Source organism: Heterodontus francisci, chromosome 22 (genome assembly GCF_036365525.1).
Source record: "Heterodontus francisci isolate sHetFra1 chromosome 22, sHetFra1.hap1, whole genome shotgun sequence".
NCBI classification, from domain to species: domain Eukaryota; kingdom Metazoa; phylum Chordata; class Chondrichthyes; order Heterodontiformes; family Heterodontidae; genus Heterodontus; species Heterodontus francisci.
The window spans coordinates 77392147-77415082 of record NC_090392.1 but is presented as its reverse complement, the minus strand read 5'-3'; the positions used below and the strand labels follow the sequence as shown (position 1 = coordinate 77415082).

The 22936-nt window shown below is 46.4% G+C and overlaps 1 protein-coding gene across 15 annotated transcripts in view; it reads left to right on the top strand.

Annotated features, from left to right (window-relative positions):
* The window catches only part of phldb1b (pleckstrin homology-like domain, family B, member 1b), a 355881-nt gene that overhangs the window by 154125 nt on the left and 178820 nt on the right, over window positions 1–22936 (top strand). For all 15 annotated transcript variants that reach the window (XM_068054115.1, XM_068054111.1, XM_068054109.1 and 12 more), the window contains one exon: window positions 17820–17942. In XM_068054115.1, coding sequence (XP_067910216.1) covers window positions 17820–17942 — 123 coding nt within the window. The remainder of the gene's footprint in view (window positions 1–17819; window positions 17943–22936) is intronic.

The following is a 22936-nucleotide window of genomic DNA, read 5'->3' as shown; positions in this document are numbered from 1 at the left end:
AGCCCCAGAGGGGTAAAAGGCTCAGTGTCCAAGCAGGAGGGAGACAGGGATGGTCTGAACCGATGGTGTCCTTCGATCTGAATCATAAGACAAATCCTAAAGTGTTGAATTGACTTTACTCATTTGCTGCACCTTCACATACTCACGGACCTCTCAGAACTTTGGCAGTAGATTCCACATTGCAAAATCAATTTTTCATAACTACTCCTCTCTCGCCTACTCTATTTACAGTGAGTAACTGCTCCCTCACGGGTAGTGCTTCTCAAAGGCTAATAAAATGGAAAACTAAATCTAAGGACTATTTAACTAATGTGTCACATCTCATCTCACATTGCAGCAGGTTCAGCAGATATTAACTGGAGCAATTCATTACAGACAGTGAGTTTCCATCTCCCCTGTGCTAGGTGCTCCCATGTAAATATTTACACATCCCAGTGACCTCAATCCCATCCCTGCAAATTGGGACACCACGGAATTCGTGACACATTCCAGAGGACCCCCTGCAAATACTGACACACTCCAGGGGATCACCTGCAAATACTGACACATTCCAGGGGATCACCTGTAAATACTGACACACTCCAGGGGATCACCTGTAAATATTGACATACTCCAGGGGCGGAAAGGAGTATCTGCTATCAATACTATCATTCAGAACCATTAATTAGTAAACAGGAACACAAAGTGTGATACTATCTCACCAAGTATAAAAAATACAGAAATCGAATGACATACAGCAGATTTATGATGTCCTTGGGGACCTGACTCTCTGAGCTCAGTGTGAATCCTAGTTTGAAAGCCTACGTTTCATGACAGAAGAGTGAGTCATTCTGACAGTATGATGAGACCTGTTGCTGAAGCTTGAGTGTTTCGGTGCTTTCAATAGCTGAATGAGAATGGACAGTGATAAATCAGTTTCTACATGAGAGTTTGGACACAGTCCCTGAATCCAAGTAAGTGCTACATCAACATTGCAATGAGGCAGCTAGACAGATCCACACTGCATCAGCGAAGCAGTCTGCAAGATGGAACTTGCAAACCATTAGAAGCTGTAATATGTAATTTTAAACCTTAATCTATACCTTTACTATTCAATTTTGAATTTTAATAAACCATAAAACTAGCTCAACATGAGAGCAGGCTGGAGAAATTTCTTCATTCAGAGGGTGGTGAACCTGTGGAATTCTCTACCACAGAAGGCAGTGGAGGCCAAGTCATTAAATATATTCAAAAAGGAGATAGATATATTTCTTAATGCCAAAGCGATCAAGGGATTATGGGGTGAAAGCGGGAACAGGGGACTGAATTAGACGAACAGCCATGATCTTTTTTGAATGGTGGAGCAGGCCCGAAGGGCCGAATGGCCTACTCTTGCTCCTATTTTCTATGTTTCTATGAAGGGTTCTTTCCCTTGAAATCAGTGTTAATCTACAACAACTTGCATTTATATAGTGCCTTTAACATAGTAAAACATCCTAAGGCGGTTTACAGGAGTGTTATCAAACAGATTTTTCACCAAGCTACATGAGATATTAGGACAGGTGACCAAAAGTTTGCTCAAAGAGGTGGGTTGAAGGTCTTCCTGGAGGTGGATAGGGAGGCAATTCCAGAGCTTAGGGCCTCGGCAGCTGAGAGCACGGCCACCAATGGTTGGGGGAAGTGGGGGTTGCACAAGAGGTCAGAATTGGAGGAAGGCAGATATCTCGGCGGGTGTGGGGCTGGAGGAGATTACATGGAACGAAAGGGAAGAGGCCATGGAGGGATTTGAAAACGAGGATGAGAATTTTAAAATTGAGGTATTTCCGGACCGGGAGCCAGTGTAGATCAGTGGGAACAGGGGTGATGGGTGAACGGGACTTGGTTCGAGTTAGGATACGGGCAGCAGAGTTTTGAATGACTTTTATCAGTCTCCCCGTCTTGTTCAGCTAGTCCCTTCGCCCCAGACCCAGTGATGGACAAGGTCTCAGAGCTAATGGGGGAGGGGAAATGCATTCCATTCAAACTCACTACTTAATCATTGATGAAGAAATCCCTTCAACCAGGTTGAATTCTTCCTTCTCAAATATCAGCTTTAGTGTCTTCTCACTACAGCCGGTAGTTGTATACCAGAGACCGCTGTCTGCCAATCAGCTTCTTGCCATCGTCACTGACGAATTTATCTGCCTGATCTCCATCACGTAGGGTTACCAACCCTCCAGGATTGTCCTGGAGTCTCCAGGAATGACAGACTAATCTCCAGGGCACTGATGTGAGCGAAACCCAGGAGGAAAATCAAAGGGGCCATTAAACAAAATTGTGGTTGTGAAATTTGCACAGTTTTGTTGTTGATTTATAAAAATATTGAAGATGGTGGGGGGAAAGGCTGTTTGACTGACAGTCAATAACCAACCGACTGGATAATGAAGAGTTTGTTCGCTTTTCCATTGGCTGTGGGAAGGCGGGGCACCATGACGATGGATGTGTCGGGCGACCAATGGCGGGAATGTGGGGGCAGAGCAGTGGAGGTTGGAGGTCATGTAATGAAACCCCTAGGAATACATCCAACCAGAGTTGGCAACTCTATCCCCGTGGCCTATGGAAAACTTTAGATGAGGGAGTTGGATTTAGCAATGTGAATGCAGAGAGATGTCTTACAGATCCCAGAATCCATACCAGACAAATGCCAGTATAAAAAAGAAGTCTTGAATAGGCCAAGTATCTGGCTTCAGCCAGTCTCCTTGGTAACGGATTCCAGCTCAAAATTAAGATCTGATGCTGATAGAAACAGCAATAGTTTTGGTTTAATAGGCATGATTCCACACTCCCAGTGAGGAAGCCGAGCTCTCAGGGATCATGAGTCAGTTACACAGTCTTCCTGTATGTCAAGAAAGGTTATTTCTTAACATTCTCAAATCTTAAAAGGACAACCCCCACTTCCCAGATTGAAATTCGGATGCTATTTAAAGAAAGATGGATCTTACTTGTTCCTTTGAAATGTGAACTTTGTAAGACTCACAGGATTACAAGTAATATCCAAAGAAAATGTTTTTAGGTTTTTATTTTAACCTAACTAGAACATGTATACATACAAACAATTACTGCACGAGCACATCGAAACGCACCTCACTCTGCTGGACTACACCCACAACTCTCTGATCATGTGTGACCTGACATCACTTTTTCAGGTGACCTTCACTTATAGCTCCTTAAGGGGTCCCTTCTTAAAGGTCATCTCACAACATTTACAGCCAATGAATTACCTGTGAAGTGTAGTCACTGTTGTAATATAGGAAATGCGGCAGTCAATTTGTACAGAACAAGGTCTCTCGCTAGCTCAGTGGGTAGCTTTTCATCCCTGAGTACACTGTTGGAAGACATTAAAATGAGGCTCCAACTGCTCTCTCGTGTGGGATGTAAGAGATTTGCTGGCACTATTTTGAAGAAGAGCAGGGGGCCGTTCTTCCCAGTGTCTAAACCAATATTTATCGCTGAATTAACATGATTAAAAATGGCTGATCTGGTCATTATAAGCTGTATAAATCGCTGGTTAGGCCACAGCTGGAGTACTGTGTACAGTTCTGGTCACCACACTATAGGAAGGATGTGATTGCAGTGGAGAGGGTGCAGAGGAGATTCACCAGGATGTTGCCTGGGCTGGAGCATTTCAGCTATGAAGAGAGACTGGATAGGCTAGGGTTATTTTCCTTAGAGCAGAGAAGGCTGAGAGGGGACCTGATTGAGGTATACAAAATTATGAGGGGCATTGATAGGATAGATAGGAATAAACTTTTTCCCTTAGCAGAGGAGTCAATAACCAGGGGGCATAGATTTAAGTTAAGGGGCAGGAGGTTCAGAGGGGATTTGAGGAAATTTTTTTCCACCCAAAGGGTGGTTGGAATCTGGAACACACTACCTGAAGGGGTGGTAGAGGCAGGAACCCTCACAACATTTAAGAAGTATTCAGATGAGCACTTGAAACGCCATAGCATACAAGGCTACAGGCCAAGTGCTGGAAAATGGGATCAGAATGGATAGGTGCTTGATGGCCGGTGCAGACACGATGGGCTGAAGGGCCTGTTTCTGTGCTCTATAACTCTAAGACTCATTGACTCTATTATCGCATTGTTGTTTGTGGGAGCTTGCTGTGTACAAATTGGCTGCTGTGTTTCCTACATTACAACAGTGACAGTACTTCATTGGCAGTTAAGTGCTTTGGTACATCCTGAGGTTGTGAAAAGGTGCTATAGAAATGCAAGTTCTCTAGCAGGGGTGAAGGGGTAGAGATCAGGGATAGGAACTCTGTCTGCTTTTTGTTTTCTCTGTAGCCCAAGGACATAGAGGGTAGTTATAGTACACCCACCGTCTTCCAGCAACAGTCAGCAGCCGCTGGGAGATGGCAAGAAAGTGTAGAGGGGAAAAGGGGGTATGGAGAGAGTGCGAGAGATGGGGAGAAATGGTGGGACGGGAGAGGGGTATGGAGAGAGTTTACTGCAGAGGTCCGTGTGAATAATCTTCTCACAGGCAATTAGGGACGGGCAATAAATGCTGCTCTTGCCAGCAATGTCATCATCCCATGAACACATATACAAAATCAGATTTGGCTGAATATGGTTTGGGCAAATTAAGCATCACTGCAAAGGATCAGGTTATTTCTCCCTGTTGGGTGACTATGTACAGAAGCTGCATTCTCAGGCTGTGGGCATCACTAACAAGGCTGGCTCACATTGCCCCTCCTCCATTGCCTGCCTCAGCCATTACAGAGGCCAGTTACAGGTCAACAACATTAGTGTGGGACTGGAGTCATGTACAGGCCCAAACTGGGTAAGGATGGCAGGTTTCCTTCGCTAAAGGAAGTTTTTATGTCTATCTAACAACTTCATGATAACTTATACTGATTTTGTCACCAGCTTTTTAAAAAGAAAACTAAATTCCAATTCCCATGATGCGATTTGAACTTGTATTCACTGGATAGCTAGTCCAATCACATTACCACTGTGCTATCGTACACCAAGCTGTGAGGCAGTGGCACTGGCAGCTTGCAAAAGTACAGCAGATTCAGTCAACCTGCCTGTAAACCCTACACCCTTTTGCAATTCTGAACGCAGCATCTAATGATGCCTCTAGGCTTCTGTCTCTGTGCCCTTCCACTGTTAATTCTTTGGAAGGACATCAAGAGGAAAGAGCTCCTGGCTGCAAAATCTGAAAACACCTTGGGCAGCGGGACAGGAGTGAAATTAACAGCATTAACTAGAGCCCTGAGGGCGATTGGTGCAGAGGCTAATCAGAGTTTTCCAGAGAATGACTGCATGTTTTTTAGATTAGAGATACAGCACTGAAACAGGCCCTTCGGCCCACCGAGTCTGTGCCGACCAGCAACCACCCATTTATACTAATCCTACACTAATCCCATATTCCTACCAAACATCCCCATCTGTCCCTATATTTCCCTACCACCTACCTATACTAGTGACAATTTATAATGGCCAATTTACCTACCAACCTGCAAGTCTTTTGGCTTGTGGGAGGAAACCGGAGCACCCGGAGGAAACCCACGCAGACACAGGGAGAACTTGCAAACTCCACACAGGCAGTGCCCAGAATCGAACCCGGGTCCCTGGAGCTGTGAGGCTGCAGTGCTAACCACTGCGCCACTGTGCCGCCCATTCTGTCAATGTCTGTCAATGAATTCAGAAATGTAGAATATGCAGTGAATCTCTGGGCTATAATCTTGCACAGTTTAAAGAGGTTGCATGTAACAACAACAACAACTTTTATTTATTTATATACCGCCGTTATACCGCCAAGAGCGACATCTCAATTCATTCCATTTTCGCTGCCTCCGGAGAATACTTGGCATCAGGTGGCAGGACCGTATCTCCAACACAGAAGTCCTCGAGGCGGCCAACATCCCCAGCTTATACACACTACTGAGTCAGCAGCGCTTGAGATGGCTTGGCCATGTGAGCCGCATGGAAGATAACAGGATCCCCAAAGACACATTGTACAGTGAGCTCACCACTGGTATCAGACCCATCGGTCGTCCATGTCTCCGCTTTAAAGACGTCTGCAAACGCGACATGAAATCCTGTGACATTGATCACAAGTCGTGGGAGTCAGTTGCCAGCGTTCGCCAGAGTTGGCGGACAGCCATAAAGGCGGGGCTAAAGTGTGGCGTGTCAAAGAGACTTAGCAGTTGGCAGGAAAAAAGACAGAAGCGCAAGGGAAGAGCCAACTGTGTAACAGCCCCGACAATCAAATTTTTATGCAGCACCTGTGGAAGAGCCTGTCACTCTAGAATTGGCCTTTATGGTCACTCCAGGCGCTGCTCCACACACCACTGACCACCTCCAGGCGCTTACCCATTGTCTCTCGAGATATGGAGGCCAAAGAAGAAGAATAATACCGCCGTTAATACAGTAAAGCATCCCAAGGTGCTACACAGGAGCGGAATCAAACAAAATTTGACACAGAGCTACAAAAGGACATAATAGGACCGATGACCAAATGCTTGGTCATACAAGTCAGTTATAAGGCACCTTTTAAAGGCAGAGGGAGAGGTGAAGAGGTTTAACAAGGGAATTCCAAAGTTTAGGGCCTAGGTAGTTGAAGGCCTGACCCGAACCCGACGGGACCTGACGACATGTGTCTCGCACCTCCTGGTCCGGCATTCAGGCTCGGGTCAGGCCGGGTCAGACATGCTCAATCACAGATATGTGGCTCCAATGTTAATTTAATTTTTGGACTAGAAAGGTGGTTTTGTTACAATTATTTTAAGCTTGTGCAGATCAGCAACAAAGTGAAAAACCGAAGGTAAGTTTGCTGAGGGTCAGGGTTGGGTCGGGTCGGGCACAGGAAAAAATGGAAGGACTCAGGCCGGGACGGGCTCAGGTCAGATGTGGTTCTGTCGGGCTTGGGTGGGGGGTTTTTTTTGCAGACCCGAGCCGGCCTCTAGCTGAAGACACAGGCATCAATGGCGGAACAATTAAAATCGGGGGTGCTCAAGATGTCAGAATTGGAGGAGCCCAGATATCTCAGAGGGTTATAGGAGGTTACAGAGATAAGGAGGGGACAAGGCCATGGAGGGATTTGAAAACAAAGCATTGCTGGACTAAGGTTTGATGTAGGTCAGCGAGCACAGGGGCGATGGGAGAACGTGACTTGGTTCCAGCTAGGATACGGGCAGCAGAGTTTTAGAATAGCTGAAGTTTATGCCAGATGCAAAGTGGGGAGCCGGCCAGGTGAGCATTGGAATAGTCGAGTCTGGAGGTAACAAAGGCATGGATGAGGGTTTCAGCAGCAGATGGGCTGAGGAAGGGGTGGAGATGGGTGATATCTCCCTAGGGTTCACATGAAGAATGGGAAAGATATGAGAGTGTGGCCGGTCCCAGTGAGACGTACCGGAGAGGAATGAAAGGAGAAAACTGTTGGGGTGGGAGGGTGGGGAACAAAATAATTGTAAGGCTCCCACCGCACGGATAATCTTACAGGCGGCTGTGACATTACTAAGCACAGATTACTGCAGGGTACAGATCATCAATTTTTTCACAATGGTTTGAATTAACTTCCACCAGCATCAATGTGGCTTTTGGGCAGACCTGAGCCTCATATGAAACTATTTCAGGATCTATAATTAAATTATTTTCATTCATTCCATTCTCGCAGTCCTTGTGCTGGGATACTGAGCATGATTCTCTGTTGGGTCTCCCAGGGTTGTGCACCGGTGCACTCTTTGCAAGATGTTTTAAGCTTGTGGTTGGTTTCTACTGTTCCGCTTGCAGCATTCGACCACTGGTGTATAGGGGAAGCTGAGTTAAGCATTGACAGATGTCGAGTTCAGACGGTCATCACTGTTGGAGACTGATTTCCCCAAATCTCTTGTCATGGAGTACTCAAGGCCAGAGAGGAAAAAGTTAGTTAATTAGCGACAGTTCCATCTTAGCTCAGAGTGGGCGACAGATTCAGTCAATTACATTCACAGCAAACAGCGGACAGGCTCTGGGGAGTCAGGAGGTGAGTTAATCGCCAGACAATTCTCAGCCACTGACCTGCGCTTGCAGCCACAGTTTTTACATGGCTGGTCCAGTTAAATTTCTGGTCAATGGTATATCCCAGGATATTGATGTCGTGGGATTCAGTGATGGTAATGCCGTTGAACGTCAAGGGGAGATGGCTAGATTTTTTTCTTGTTGGAGATTGCCATTGCCTGGCACTTGTGTGGCGTGAATGTTGCTTTACACTTATCAGCCCAAGCCTGAATGTTGTCCAGGTCTTGCTGCATGCGGGCACGGGCTTCTTGGGGGCGGCACAGTGGCGCAGTGGTTAGCACCGCAGCCTCACAGCTCCAGCGACCCGGGTTCAATTCTGGGTACTGCCTGTGTGGAGTTTGCAAGTTCTCCCTGTGTCTGCGTGGGTTTCCTCCGGGTGCTCCGGTTTCCTCCCACATGCCAAAGACTTGCAGGTTGATAGGTAAATTGGCCATTATAAATTGCCCCTAGTATAGGTAGGTGGTAGGGAAATGTAGGGACAGGTGGGGATGTGGTAGGAATATGGAATTAGTGTAGGATTAGTATAAATGGGTGGTTGATGGTCGGCACAGACTCGGTGGGCCGAAGGGCCTGTTTCAGTGCTGTATCTCTAAACTAAAACTAGTATCTGAGGAGTTGTGAGTGGTACCGAACACGAACATACGAATTAGGAACAGAAGTAGGCCACTCGGCCCCTCGAGCCTGCTCCACCATTCAATAAGTTCACAGCTGAACTGATTTCTCCATGTTACCATCTACCCCCAATAACCTTTCACCCCCTTGCTTGTAAGTGCCGTTTGATAGCACTGCTGACAATACCTTCCATCACCTTGCTGATAATTGAGAGTAGACAAATGGGACAGTCATTGGCCGGATTGGATTTTCCTGCTTTTTGTGGACAGGACATATCTGGGCAATTTTCCATATTGTCAGGTAGATGCCAGTGTTGTAACTGTACAGGAACAACTTGGCTATGGGCACAACTAAAGGCCTGCTACCTGACCCGAACCCGACGGGACCCAGCGACTTGTCGGGCTCGGGTCGGGTTGGGTCGCTGTTCCGGGTCCGGCTTTCAGGCTTGGATTGGGTCGGGCCAGGTCTGGGTCGGGCACACACAGCAAGCAGTGTTAAAAGTAAAAAACCTACCTGAGCTGGGAGTCCGGGACTTCAAGGAGCATAACTGTGAGTCTGCGCAGTGAGCGAGTGAGTGTCTCTCTGACGTCATCACGCTCATGCTGCAGCTTCCTGCAGATTGGGAGTCGCAAGGAAGGTGAAGGGAACATTCTGGTGGTCGGGTCTGGTCGGGTCGGGTGCGGGAAAAATTGGAGGGACTCGGGCCGGGTCGGGCTGGGGTCCGATGTGGTTCTGTCGGGTTTGGGTCGGGTTTTTTTCCCCTGACCTGAGCAGGCCTTTAGGCACAACTAGTTCTGGAGCACAAGTCTTCTGTACTACACTTGGGATGTTGTCAGGGCCCATTTCCTTTGCAGTATTCAGTGCCTTCAGCCATTTCTTGATATAATGTGGAGTGATTCGAATTGGCTGAAGACTGGCATCTGTGATGCTGGGACCTCAGGAGGAGGCTGAGATGGATCATCCACTCGGCACTTTTGGCTGAAGATGGTTGCAAATGCTTCAGCCTTGTCTTTTTCACTAACGTGCTGGGCTCCCCCATCATTGAGGATGGGGATAGTTGTGGAGCCACCTCCTCAGTGGCGCAGTGGTTAGCACCGCAGCCTCACAGCTCTAGCAACCCAGGTTCAGTTCTGGGTACTGCCTGTGCGGAGTTTGCAAGTTTTCCCTGTGACCGCGTGGGTTTCTGCCAGGTGCTCCGGTTTCCTCCCACAGCCAAAGACTTGCAGGTTGATAGGTAAATTGGCCATTGCAAATTGCCCATAGTGTAGGTAGGTGGTAGGAGAATGGTGGGGATGTGGTAGGGAATATGGGATTAATGTAGGATTCGTATAAATGGATGGTTGTTGGTCGGCACAGACTCGGTGGGCCGAAGGGCCTGTTTCAGTTCTGTATCTCTAAATAAAATAAATAACCTGCTCACTGATGCTCAATTTGGGTTCTACCAGAGTCACTCAGCTCCTGACGTCATTACAGCTTTGGTCCAAACATGGACAAAAGAGCTGAACTCAAGAGGTGAGGTGAGAGTGACTACCCTTGACATCAAGGCAGCATTTGACCGAGTATGGCAGCAAGGAGCCCTAGCAAAACTGAAGTCAATGGGAATCAGGGGGAAAACTCACTGCTGGTTGGAGTCATACCGAGCACAAAGGAAGATGGCTGTGGTTGTTGGAGGTCAATCATCTTAGCTCCAGGACATCACTGCAGGAGTTCCTCAGGGTAGTGTCCTAGGCCCAACTATCTTCATCAATGACCTTCCCTCCATCGTTAGGTCAAAAGTGGGGATGTTCACTGATGATTGCACAATGTTCAGCACCATTCGCGACTCCTCAGATACTGAAGCAGCCCATGTCCATATGCAACAAGACCTGGACAACATCCAGGCTTGGGCTGATAAATGGCAAGTAACATTTGTGCCACACAAGTGCCAGGCAATGACCACCTCCAACAAAAGAGAATCTAACCATCTCCCCTTGATGTCCAATGGCATTACCATTGATAAATCCCCCACTATCAACATCCTGGGGGTCACCATTGACCAGAAACTAAAGTGGACCAGCCACATAAATACTGTGGCTACAAGAGCAGGTCAGAGGCTGGGAATTCTGGAGCGAGTAATTCATCCCCTGACTCCCCAAAGCCTGTCCACCATGTACAAGGCACAAGTCAGGAGTGTGATGGAATACTCTCCACTTGCCGGGATGGGTGCAGATCCAACAACACTCAAGAAGCTCGACACCATCCAGGACAAAGCAGCCCACTTGATTGGCACCCCATCCACCACCTTCAACATTCACTCCCACCACCACCAATGCACAATGGCAGCTGTGTGTACCATCTACAAGATGCACTGCAGCAAATCACCAAGGCTCCTTCATTAGCACCTTCCAAACCCGTGACCACTACCACCTAGAAGGACAAGGGCAGCAGATGCATGGGAACATCACCACCTGCATGTTTCCGTCCAAGCCACACACCATCTTGACTTGGAACTATATCGCCGTTCCTTCACTGTCACTGGGTCAAAATCCTGGAACTCCCTTCCTAACAGCACTGTGGGTGTACTTACACCACATGGACTGCAGCGGTTCAAGAAGGCAGCTCACCACCACCTTCTCAAGGACAATTAGGGATGGGCAATAAATTCCGACCTAGCCAGCACCTCTCACACTCTAAGAATTAATATTATATAAAGAAATCCCCTGAGTCATTCAAGCGAAAAAAGAATTTTTACATCAGGGGCAGGTTGTATTGAGAGATGAATGTTTATTCATTACCCACTGGTCTTGTAGAAATCTGTTGTAAAGCCACAAATGTCTCTGGAGTAAAGTATGAAGACAAGCTGATCACCAAGGGTCAGGTTAATCCTGACGTGCTTGATAAATTACTTCGGTAACTCCTTGCCAATTTATTTTGAGGGGGAGAGCAAGAGGAAGACAGCTGTAATTATTAACAAAGGTGCTTGTTTCGATTTGTTAAATGGAAGCAAGGGACAGGAAGAGAGATTTGTTTGAAAGGTGCTTTTACATTGATGTTCAGTCACAAGACATTACCTATACAGTCAATCACCACAACAACATATATTAAGGTCTTAGAAGAGGAGACAGTCGGACAGGATTTCAGAGCATGAGGGATTGGGTGAACTGAAGGCTCGGCCACCAATAGTGGGATGAAGGGAGAGGGCATTGCACTAGAGACCAGAGAAACAGAGAGTTTTGGATGTTGCAGGACTAGAGGAGGTTACAGAGACAGGGAGGGCGAGAACATGGAGGGATTTAAACACTGGAATGACAAGTTTAAGTATGAGTTGGTGGGGGATTGGAATTCAGTGTAGATCAGTGAGCTCAGGGGTAATGCTTGAGCAAGTCTTGGTGTGGGATAGGATACGGGCTGCTGAGGTTTGGATGAGCTGATGTTTGCCGAGGGTGGAGAATGGGACTCCAGCCAAAGGAGCACTGGTCAATAGAGACTTAGTGGCATATGTTGAGCCCATGGCTGCAGAGACACAGTACAATGTTCGGGACCTCACACTGGCCTTCTAAACTCCCTGGGCCTGTTCACCAATGTGCTTTGGATCGTGACCCAGATTAGTTTTTTGAAGTGAAGCAAACCGTTTTTAATATTGAAGAATACATCATCTGCCTCTTACAATGAAGGGCAGGTTCAGGCTCGTATTGGCCCAGAAGGCAGTGGAAGACAACAGAATATAAATGAGGGAGAATGACAACAAAGAGAGAAAGAACTTGCCCTTATGTGGCACCTTTCATGACCGCATGATATCCCAAAGCACTTTACAGCCAATGAAGTACTTTATTGGCTGTAAAGTGCTTTGGGATGCCCTGAAGTTGTCAAAGGTTCTATATAAATGCAAACTGAACTCCTTCTTCTCTGGAGTAAGTTTGTTTTTGAGAAGGATTGTCTGCCTCAGCGAGATTTATCTGGACAAAGTGTTAAAATTGCGACGAGAATGAGGTGAAGTGGGCATGTTCTCTGAAAGATTCCAGCATTAATTTGCCAACAAGATGTTCTCGTAGAATTGTCAAAACCAACTAGACCATTCAAATTGGTTGAAAACTTGTGTCTGGTTATTGCACAGGAGCCGAACCTTTATTAATCTGAGGTTTTCTGGATCTCTGAACAAGTCAAAGCTGGCTTGTATTTAATGTAAACACAGCTGATTCCAAACTTTGATTTTCAGATCTCTTCCTTTTCTCCCCCTATTACCCCCCCTCCCCTTCCCCCACCCCTCAATCCTGGCCAAGGCCACAACAACCACAAATATGGACTTTATCTGATTGTACGATCATTCCCATTGTTTGAAGGAGCTTTTCATTTAAAAAGGAGAAAAAAGAATTGTCGTGATTTAGTCTCCTGTCCTTGCCTCCCGAGAAAAACTCAAGAGTGCTTCATGGACAAGAATTACTTTGAAGTGTCGTGACTGTTTCCAAGTTGACAGACGTGGCAGCCAATTTGCACACAGCAAGATTCCACCCACAGCTGTAGAATGACTGACCCCTTAGACTGTGTTATTTATACAGTGGGTGAGGAGGAAAATGCTCATTTGAAGAACTTTCTGTTTGAAAATTATAACATTAAAAATTCAGCTCATAAAACCTAATAAATCCAACAGGGAATTCAGGAGAAATTTCTTTACCCAGAACTGATTACCACAGGGTGTAGTTGAGGCAAATACCATAGATGGGGAAAGGGATAGCAGGATATGCTGATAGGATGAGATGAGATAGGGTGGGAGGAGGCTCGTGTGGAGCATAAACACTGACATAGACCTAATGAAGGGTCACTGACCTGAAACGTTAACTCTGCTTCTCTCTCCACAGATGCTGCCAGATCTGCTGAGTATTTCCAGCATTTCTTGTTTTTATTTCCGATTTCCAGCATCTGCGGTATTTTGCTTCTACTGGCATAGACCTGTTGGGCCGAAAAGCCCGTTTCTGTGCTGTAAATTCTGTGGAATTACTGTTCATACAAATCTACCCTATTTCAACATCCCAGAAACTTTAAACTTGACCAGATCCAACTTGACTTGCAAACTTTTTTTGAGCTCTTTAATTGTCTTTATATAGAAGATTTGGATTGTAGGGGGCTGGATGGTGCAGTGGGTTGCACACAGTCCTAACATCTTTGTGTTTAGATCCACACCAGGCCACTGGAATGACTGTCTCCTCTTTCTGCCATCTAGGTGGTATTCTCAGAGACTGAGATTGGTGCAGTCTCAGCTCGTTTTGGAAAGAACAGGAGACACATAGCTCAAAGCTGTGCAAAACCTGCACTAGTTGCTATGAGATTCCCCATACTAATGTCTGCTGAAGGTCTTTACTCATAGACGTTGTTGTAAAGCCAGGCATTTATTGCCCATCCGAAGTTTCCCTGAAAAGGTGGTGGTGGGTTTCCCTCACCTGAATAACTTGTCAAGACAATTTAGAGTAAAGAGTCTGTTACTTTGAGAGAGAAATCACTTAGCAGTTCCTTCATTGTCGCTGGATCAAAATCTTGGAACTCCCTCCCTAACAGCACTGTGGGTGTACCCACACCACACAGACTGCAGCGGTTCAAGAAGGCAGCTCACCACCACCTTCTCAAGGGCAATTAGGGATGGACGACAAATGCTGGCCTTGCCAGTGACGTTCACACTCCAAGAATGAATAGAAAAAAACATAGAAGGCAGGCAGGGTATGGGCGGCAGCTCTCCCTCCCAGAAGGACAATATTTTCCTGGCAGCTTGACGGTCATTTTTACTGATGCTCAGCTTTTCATTTCCATTTATTGACAGTTTTCTACAAAGCACACCCACTTGTTTGTAATCTGTGCAATGGCTCAGGGAATTCTGCAGTAAATGCAGGCACAAAGGTGTGCTCTTTGGAAACTCTCGGCTCCCCTCACTGAGGACAGGTAGGAAATGAAAGGAGCTCCTCGCTCCCTCCTCACCGAACTTCCTCAGTCACCAAACTTCCACTTGAACACTCTAATGCAACCCAAGTCAGCACTCCAGTGCAAACAAGGTCAGCACTGTAAGATGGCCCACTTTTATACTGACTGACTCTAGCCCCTGAAAACTGGTTTAAGCCAATTCTCTAACAAGGTGCAGCTGCAAGCAGAGGCTGAGTGAACAAGAGAGGAGCAACAAGCCCAGAGAACCATGGATGACCAGAAACATTCAGGGGACGATGAGAAGGAAAAGAGAGGCTTTTAGCAAATACAAGGAGAGCAAATCAACAGAAGCATTAGTGGAATACAGAAAGTGTAGGATGGAGCTTAAGAAAGCAATTAGGAGAGCAAAGAGGGGATATGAGAAAGCTCTGGCTGGTAAAAGTAGGGAAAATCCCAAGATATTCTGTAAGTATATCAATGGGAGGAGGATAACCAGGGAAAGAGTAGGCCCCATTAGGGACCAAGGGGGAAATTTGTGGGTGGAGCCAGAGGACATTGGTAGGGTGTTGAACGAATACTTCACATTTGTCTTCACCCAAGAGATATGGAACTTAGAGAAAGAGACTGTGAGGTTCTTGAGCAAATTGTCATAGGGAGTGACAAGGTATTGGAGGTTTTGGAAGGCTTAAAAGTGGACAAATCTCCAGGTCCGGATGATTTGTGTCCCAGGATGGTGTGGGAGGCGAGGGTGGAGATTGCAGGAGCTCTGACCCAAATATTTAATTCCTCTCTGGCCACAGGGGAGGTGCCAGAGGACTGGAGAACAGCTAATGTGGTCCCACTATTTAAGAAAGGTTGCAGAGATAAGCCAGGGAACTACAGACCAGTGAGTCTCACGTCAGTGGTAGGGAAACTATTGGAGAAAATTCTGAAGGAGAGAATCTATCACCACTTGGAGAGGCAAAATTTGATTAGGAATAGTCAGCAGGGTTTTGTCAGAGGGAAGTCATGCCTAACAAATTTGATTGAATTTTTTGAGCATGTGACCAGGTGTGTAGATGAGGGTAGTGCAGTTGATGTAGTTTACGTGGATTTCAGCAAAGCCTTTGACAAGGTCCCACATGGGAGACTTATCAAGAAAGCAAATGCACATGGGATACAAGGTAACTTGATAAGGTGGATTCAAAATTGGCTTAGCTGTAGGAGACAAAGAGTGATGACAAACGGCTGTTTTAGTGACTGGAAGCCAGTGTCCAGTGGCGTACCACAGGGATCTGTGCTGGGTCCCCTATTGTTTGTCATTTATATAAACGACAAAGATGACTATGTGGGGGGTAGGATCAGTAAGTTCGCGGATAACACAAAGATTGGCCGAGTGGTTAACAGTGAGGTGGAGTGTCTTAGTTACAGGAAGATATAGATGGGATGGTCAAATGGGCAGAAAAGTGGCAGATGGAATTTAACGCTGAAAAGTGTGAGGTGATACACTTTGGAAGGAGTAATGTGACACGGAAGTATTCAATGAATAGCCTGACACTGGGAAGTTCCGAGGAACAAAGGGACCTTGGTGTGTTTGTCCATAGATCTCTGAAGGCAGAAGGGCAGGTTAATAGGGTGGTGAAAAAGGCATATGGGACACTTGCCTTTATCAATCGAGGCATAGATTACAAAAGCAGGGAGGTCATGTTGGAGTTGTACAAACTTTAGTAAGGCCACAGCTGGAGTACTGTGTGCAATTCTGGTCGCCACATTATAGGAAGGATGTGATTGCATTGGAGGGGGTGCAGAGGCGATTCACCAGGATGTTGCCTGGGATGGAACATTTAAGCTATGAAGAGAGGTTGGATAGGCTTGTGTTGTTTTCACTGGAGCAGAGAAGACTGAGGGGTGACCTGATCGAGGTGTACAAGATTATGAGGGGCATGGACAGGGTGGATAGGGAGCAGCTGTTCCCCTAATTTGAACGGTCAGTTACGAGGGGGTCACAAGTTTAAGGTGAGGTGCGGGAGGTTTAAGGGGGATTTGAGGAAGAACTTTTTTACCCAGAGGGTGGTGATGGTCTGGAATGCCCTGCCTGGGAGGGTGGTAGAGGCGGGTTACCTCACATCCTTTAAAAAGTACCTGGATGAGCACTTGGCATGTCATAGCATTCAAGGCTATGGGCCAAGTGCTGGCAAATGGGATTAGGTAGACAGGTCAGGTGGTGTAATGCATCGGTGCAGACTCGATGGGCCGAAGGGCCTCTTCTGCACTGTATTATTCTGTGATTCTGTGATGTTCTAATAGGCTGTGTATGGAGAGATAGAGATTACCCTGCATGTTCCTCAAGTCACGACTGAGTGCTTAATCGCAATGAAGAAATAGAGTGCAGTGTCAGAATGACATAGAGCTGTGACTCACTTCAAACTTTTTAGAAAATTAATCTAATGTTGCCACAAAGTGTTTTGTGGACTGTGTAAGATGTTAAGTGTTGTAGTTAAACACTGGGACACTTCTACTCTTTATTTTAAATCATATTTCGCACTCCTTTTATGGAACAATAAATGTTTGAGCTTTCATTTTCTCCTGACAGTAATTATGGGCACACAGAGGGGGTTTTAAGCAGGGCAAGAAATGAGGCGGGGTCAGTGTCATCATGTGACAAACTGTGTGAGCCTCTCTATCTGTTGGTTTGCTCCACTAGTGCTGTAGTTCCCGGGGCAGTGGCTTTCAGTGATATCCAAGTCACCTCCCGCAACAAATTACTTGTGTTAACTATAGTCAGATCTGTGAAACGTCACTTATTAGGAGTGAGAATCACTCAGTTTGGTTTCAAAAATTCTGATGTTTGCCACTGTTAAGTATAAACACAGGCCTGTCCCTCTGATATTCCCTAATAAACATGGGCCTGTCCCTACGATATTCTCCAGTAAACACAGGCCTGTCCCTCCGATAGTCTCCAATACACGCAAACCTGTCTCTCCAATATTCCCCAATAATTACAGACTTGTCTCAATGACATTCCCCAATAAACACAGGCCTGTCTCTCCGATATTCCCCAACAAACACAGACCTGTGCCTATATCATTCCACAATAAACACAGACCTGTACTGTAGCAAAATTAGAGGCAGTATATTTGTGTCTTTTGTTTGGTTGTGATGTAGATGTTTAGGGTGTGCAGTTGGGTCAATGCAGGTCATGTGCGGAGCCCAGCCTTGGAGTCAACTCTGGTATCTCTCCTGTTGCCTTGATTTTAATAAACATCCCTCACAAAAAAAGGAAAAACAAAATCACTTCTCTTTGCTTTCTCTTGACAGGGTGTATGCTATGCTTTGGCCAGTCAACATTCTTTCGTTTTAACCATCCAGCAGAGGCATCCAGAATGAAGAGTATAATGTCTGGAAACCGAAACGCCCCAGCGTCCTACTGTCATTCTTCAGGTATGGAGTTGTCACAGTGATTTATCTCATGTCAAACATTTACATTATCCTGATGATATATGGATCGGCTAATAGATGGAGGCATTTTTTTATTTTAGACATTGACAGGTTGAGCACAAGGCCCAGTTTATACAAATTAGAAGTGTTTTCTCCTGACAGAGTGAGAGGAGGCTGTTGTCTTTTTTTAAAATTCATTCACAGGATGTGGACATCACAGGCAAAGTCTACATTTATTACCCATCCCAAATTATCCTTTTAGAAGGTGCATTCTTGACAACTGAGCAACTTACTTGGCCTTTTCAGGGTCAGCCACATTGCTGTGGGTCTGGAGTCACATATAAGGTAGATTTCCTTCCCTAAAGGGCGTTAGTAACTCAATGTGTTTTTACAACAATCCAGTAGTTTCATGGTCACCATTACTGAGACTAGCTTTTTATTCCAGAGTTATTTGATTAACTGAATTTAAATTCCCCAGCTGCCGTGATGGGATTTGAACTCTTGTTTCAGGACCATTCGTCAGGACCTCTGGGGTATTAGTCCTGTAACTTAACCTCAATGCTACCAACCTCAATTATGTAAAGCATAAACACCAACATGGACCAGTTGGGCCGAATGGCCTGTTTCTGTGCTGTAATTTCTATGTCATTCCATATGATTCAATGTGCCCAATAATGTGAGGGATTCTGTTCACAAGCCAATGTCACAAACGGGTACGGTAGAGTCATAGTTATGTTACTGAACTAGGAATCCTGAGGCTTGAACTAATAATACAAAGAACAATTGTTCAAATGGCAGTTTGAGAATTTTGGATTCAACATAAATCTTGAAATAAAATGTTGGCACCAGTAAAAGTGACCATGAAGCTGTCCAACCATTGTAAAAACCCAACTGGTTCATCTTTGTTTGGCCTCCTTATCTCGAGAGACAATGGATATGCGCCTGGAGGTGGTCAGTGGTTTGTGGAGCAGCGCCTGGAGTGGCTATAAAGGCCAATTCTAGAGTGACAGGCTCTTCCACAGGTGCTGCAGAAAAATTTGATTGTCGGGGCTGTTACACAGTTGGCTCTCCCCTTGCGTCTCTGTCTTTTTTCCTGCCAACTGCTAAGTCTCTTCGACTCGCCACACTTTAGCCCCGCCTTTATGGCTGTCCGCCAGCTCTGGCGATCACTGGCATCTGACTCCCACGACTTGTGAACAATGTCACAGGACTTCATGTCGCGTTTGCAGACGTCTGTAAAGCGGAGACATGGACAGCTGATGGGTCTGATACCAGTGGCGAGCTCGCTGTACAATGCGTCTTTGAGGATCCTGCCATCTTCCATGCGGCTCACATGGCCAAGCCATCTCAAGCGCCGCTGACTCAGTAGTGTGTATAAGCTGGGGATGTTGGCTGCCTCAAGGACTTCCGTGTTGGAGATACGGTCCTGCCACCTGATGCCAAGTATTCTCCAGAGGCAGCGAAGATGGAATGAATTGAGACGTCGCTCTTGGCTGACATACGTTGTCCAGGCCTCGCTGCCATAGAGCAAGGTACTGAGGACACAGGCTTGATGCACTTGGACTTTTGTGTTCCGTGTCAGTGTGCCATTTTCCCACACTCTCTTGACCAGACTGGACATAGCAGTGGAAGCCTTTCCCATGCGCTTGTTGATTTCTGCATCTAGAGACAGGTTAGTGGTGATAGTTGAGCCTAGGTAGGTGAACGTTTGAACCACTTCCAGAGCGTGGTCGCCAATATTGATGGATGGAGCATTTCTGACGTCCTGCCCCATGATGTTCGTTTTCTTGAAGCTGATGGTTAGGCCAAATTCATTGCAGGCAGCCACAAACCTGTCGATGAGACTCTGCAGACACTCTTCAGTGTGAGATGTTAAAGTAGCATCGTCAGCAAAGAGGAGTTCCCTGATGAGGACTTTCCGTACTTTGGACTTCGCTCTTAGATGGGCAAGATTGAACAACCTGCCCCCTGATCTTGTGTGGAGGAAAATTCCTTCTTCCGAGGACTTGAACGCATGTGAAAGCATTAGGGAGAAGAAAATCCCAAAAAGTGTGGGTGCAAGAACACAGCCCTGTTTCACGCCACTCAGGATTGGAAAGGGGTCTGATGAGGAGCCACCATGTTGAATTGTGCCTTTCATATTGTCATGGAATGAGGTGATGATACTTAGTAGCTTTGGTGGGCATCCAATCTTTTTTAGTAGTCTGAAGAGACCACGTCTGCTGACGAGGTCAAAGGCTTTGGTGAGATCAATGAAAGCAATGTAGAGGGGCATCTGTTGTTCGCGGCATTTCTCCTGTATCTGACGAAGGGAGAACAGCATGTCAACGGTCGATCTCTCTGCACGAAAGTCACACTGTGCCTCAGGGTAGATGCGCTCGGCCAGCTTCTGGAGCCTGTTTAGAGCGACACGAGAAAAGACTTTCCCCACTTTGCTGAGCAGGGAGATTCCACGGTAGTTGTTGCAGTCACCTCGGTCACCTTTGTTTTTATAGAGGGTGATGATATTGGCATCGTCCATGTCCTGAGGTACTGCTCCCTAGTCCCAGCACAGGCATAGCAGTCCATGTAGTGCTGAGAGTATAGCAGGCTTGGCACTCTTGATTATTTCAGGGGTAATGCTGTCCTTCCCAGGGGCTTTTCCACTGACTAGAGAATCAATGGCATCACTGAGTTCTGATTTGGTTGGCTGTATGTCCAGCTCATCCATGACTGGTAGAGGCTGGGCTGCATTGAGGGCGGTCTCCGTGACAGCATTCTCCCTGGAGTACAGTTCTAGGTAGTGCTCAACCCAGCGGTCCATTTGTTTGCGTTGGTCAGCGATTATGTCCCCTGATTTAGATTTGAGGGGGGCGATCTTCTTGATGGTTGGCCCAAGAGCTCTCTTAATGCCATCATACATTCCTCTGATGTTTCCGGTGTCTGAGGCCAGCTGAATATGACTGCACAGGTGTTGCCAGTAGTCGTTTGCGCAGCGCCTGGCTGTTCTTTGTGCAGTGCTTCTGGCTGCTTTAAGTGCTACGGATGTTAACTCGCTGGGGGCTTTCTTGTAGTTCAATAGTGCAATGCACTTAGCGGCTATGACAGGCTCCAGCTCTTCATTATGAGATTGAAACCAGTCTGCATTTCTCTTCGCACGTTTGCCGTAGGTGGTCAAAGCTGACTCATAGATGGCGTCGCTGATGTGGGCCCACTTGGTCTCAGCATCCCCTGTGGGAGTGTTTTGAAGGGCTGACTCAAGTGAATTTAGAAATTTTTGTAACAGCTGTGGGTGAGAAATTCTGTTCGTGTTGATGCGCGGGTGGCCCTTCTGCTTGGAATGATGCAACTTCTTTGGTCTGAGTCTAACCTTGCTGCACACCAGGGAGTGGTCAGTGTCGCAGTCCGCACTGTGGAAGCTGCGTGTGATTTGCACACTGTTTAAGGCGGCTCGCCTTGTGACGATGAGGTCTAGCTGGTGCCAACGACGCGATCTTGGGTGCCTCCATGAAACCTGGTGACGAGGTTGGTGATGCAGAGGTTATGATAGGTACACAACTCAAGCAGTCTCTGCCCGTTCTCATTCATCCTTCCAACGCCCAAGGCAGGAGGGCCATGAGTCATGGTCGGCCCCAACCCTGGCTAATGTCCATTAGGAAGGAAACCTGCCATCCTTATCCAGTCTGGATTATATATGACACTATCTACACAGAGATGCAGTTGAACAGAAGCTAGATAAACACATGAGGGAGAAAGGAATGAAGGGTATGCTGTTAGGGTGAAATGAAGTTGGGTGGGAGAAGACGCGTGTAGAGCAGAAACACCAACATCGACCAGCTCTACTGAACGGATTGTTTCTGTGTCTGTGGATTTGATGTAATTCTATGCATGGCTCAGGGTGACTTTTAATTGCCCTCTGAAGTGTCTGAATTAACTACTCAGTTGTATCAAGCTGTCCGAAGGCAGGAGCAGTTTTTCAGATGATATAACAAAGTATTTTTTTCTGTTGCTCAGCACTGTTACTCCTCACATTAAACCTTTTCCTCTGAGAGGGATCTTTGTACCTTATAAAGTCCAACTCAGGAATCGAATGCTGATGTATCCTGTTGTCTGCTTTTGCCCTGGGGCTGTTGTAATATAACCTCATCAGAGAATCAGTGAAGAGGTCGAGCATGAATATAGAAATAGGAGAATGCACCAGGTGAACGTGTGGCTGGAGAGATGGTGCAGGAGGGGAGGGCTTCAGATTTCTGGGGCATTGGGACCAGTTCTGGGGAAGGTGGGACCTGTACAAGCCGGACTGTCTGCACCTGAACAGGACCGGGACGAACATCCTTGCAGGAAGGTTTGCTAGTGCTGTTGGGGATGGTATAAAACTAGATTGGCAGGGGGATGGGAACCTGAGGACAGTTTCAGATAGGACAAATTTAGAGCAAGGAACGGGAGGCAAAAAATTAGCAAAGGAGGCACAGATAGACAGATGGCAACACGATATCATTGCTATAACGGAAAGTTGGCTTAAAGAGGAACACAAATGGCAGCTCAACATCTCTGGATATAGAGTTTTCAGGTGGGATATAGAGGGGGCTAAAAAAGGAGGGGGTGTAGCATTATTGATTAAGGAATCTATTACAGCTGTGAGGAGGGATGACATGCTAAATGAATCATCAAATGAGGCCATATGGGTGGAGAGCAGAAATAAAAAAGGGGCAGCCACACTACTAGGAGTGTACTATACGCCCCCAAATAGTGAGAGGGAGAGAGAAGAACAAATATGTAGGCAAACCTCTGAGTGCAAAAACAATAGGGCAATCATACTTGGGGATTTTAACTACTCTAATATCAACTGGGATACAAACAGTGTGAAGGGCACAGAGGGCACAAAATTCTTGAACTGCATTCAAGAGAACTTTTTTAGCCAGTACGTAACAAGCCCAATGAGAGGAGGCACAATTCTAGATTTAATCTTAGGAAATGAAGCTGGGCAAGTGGATGAAGTAGCAGTGGGTGACCATTTT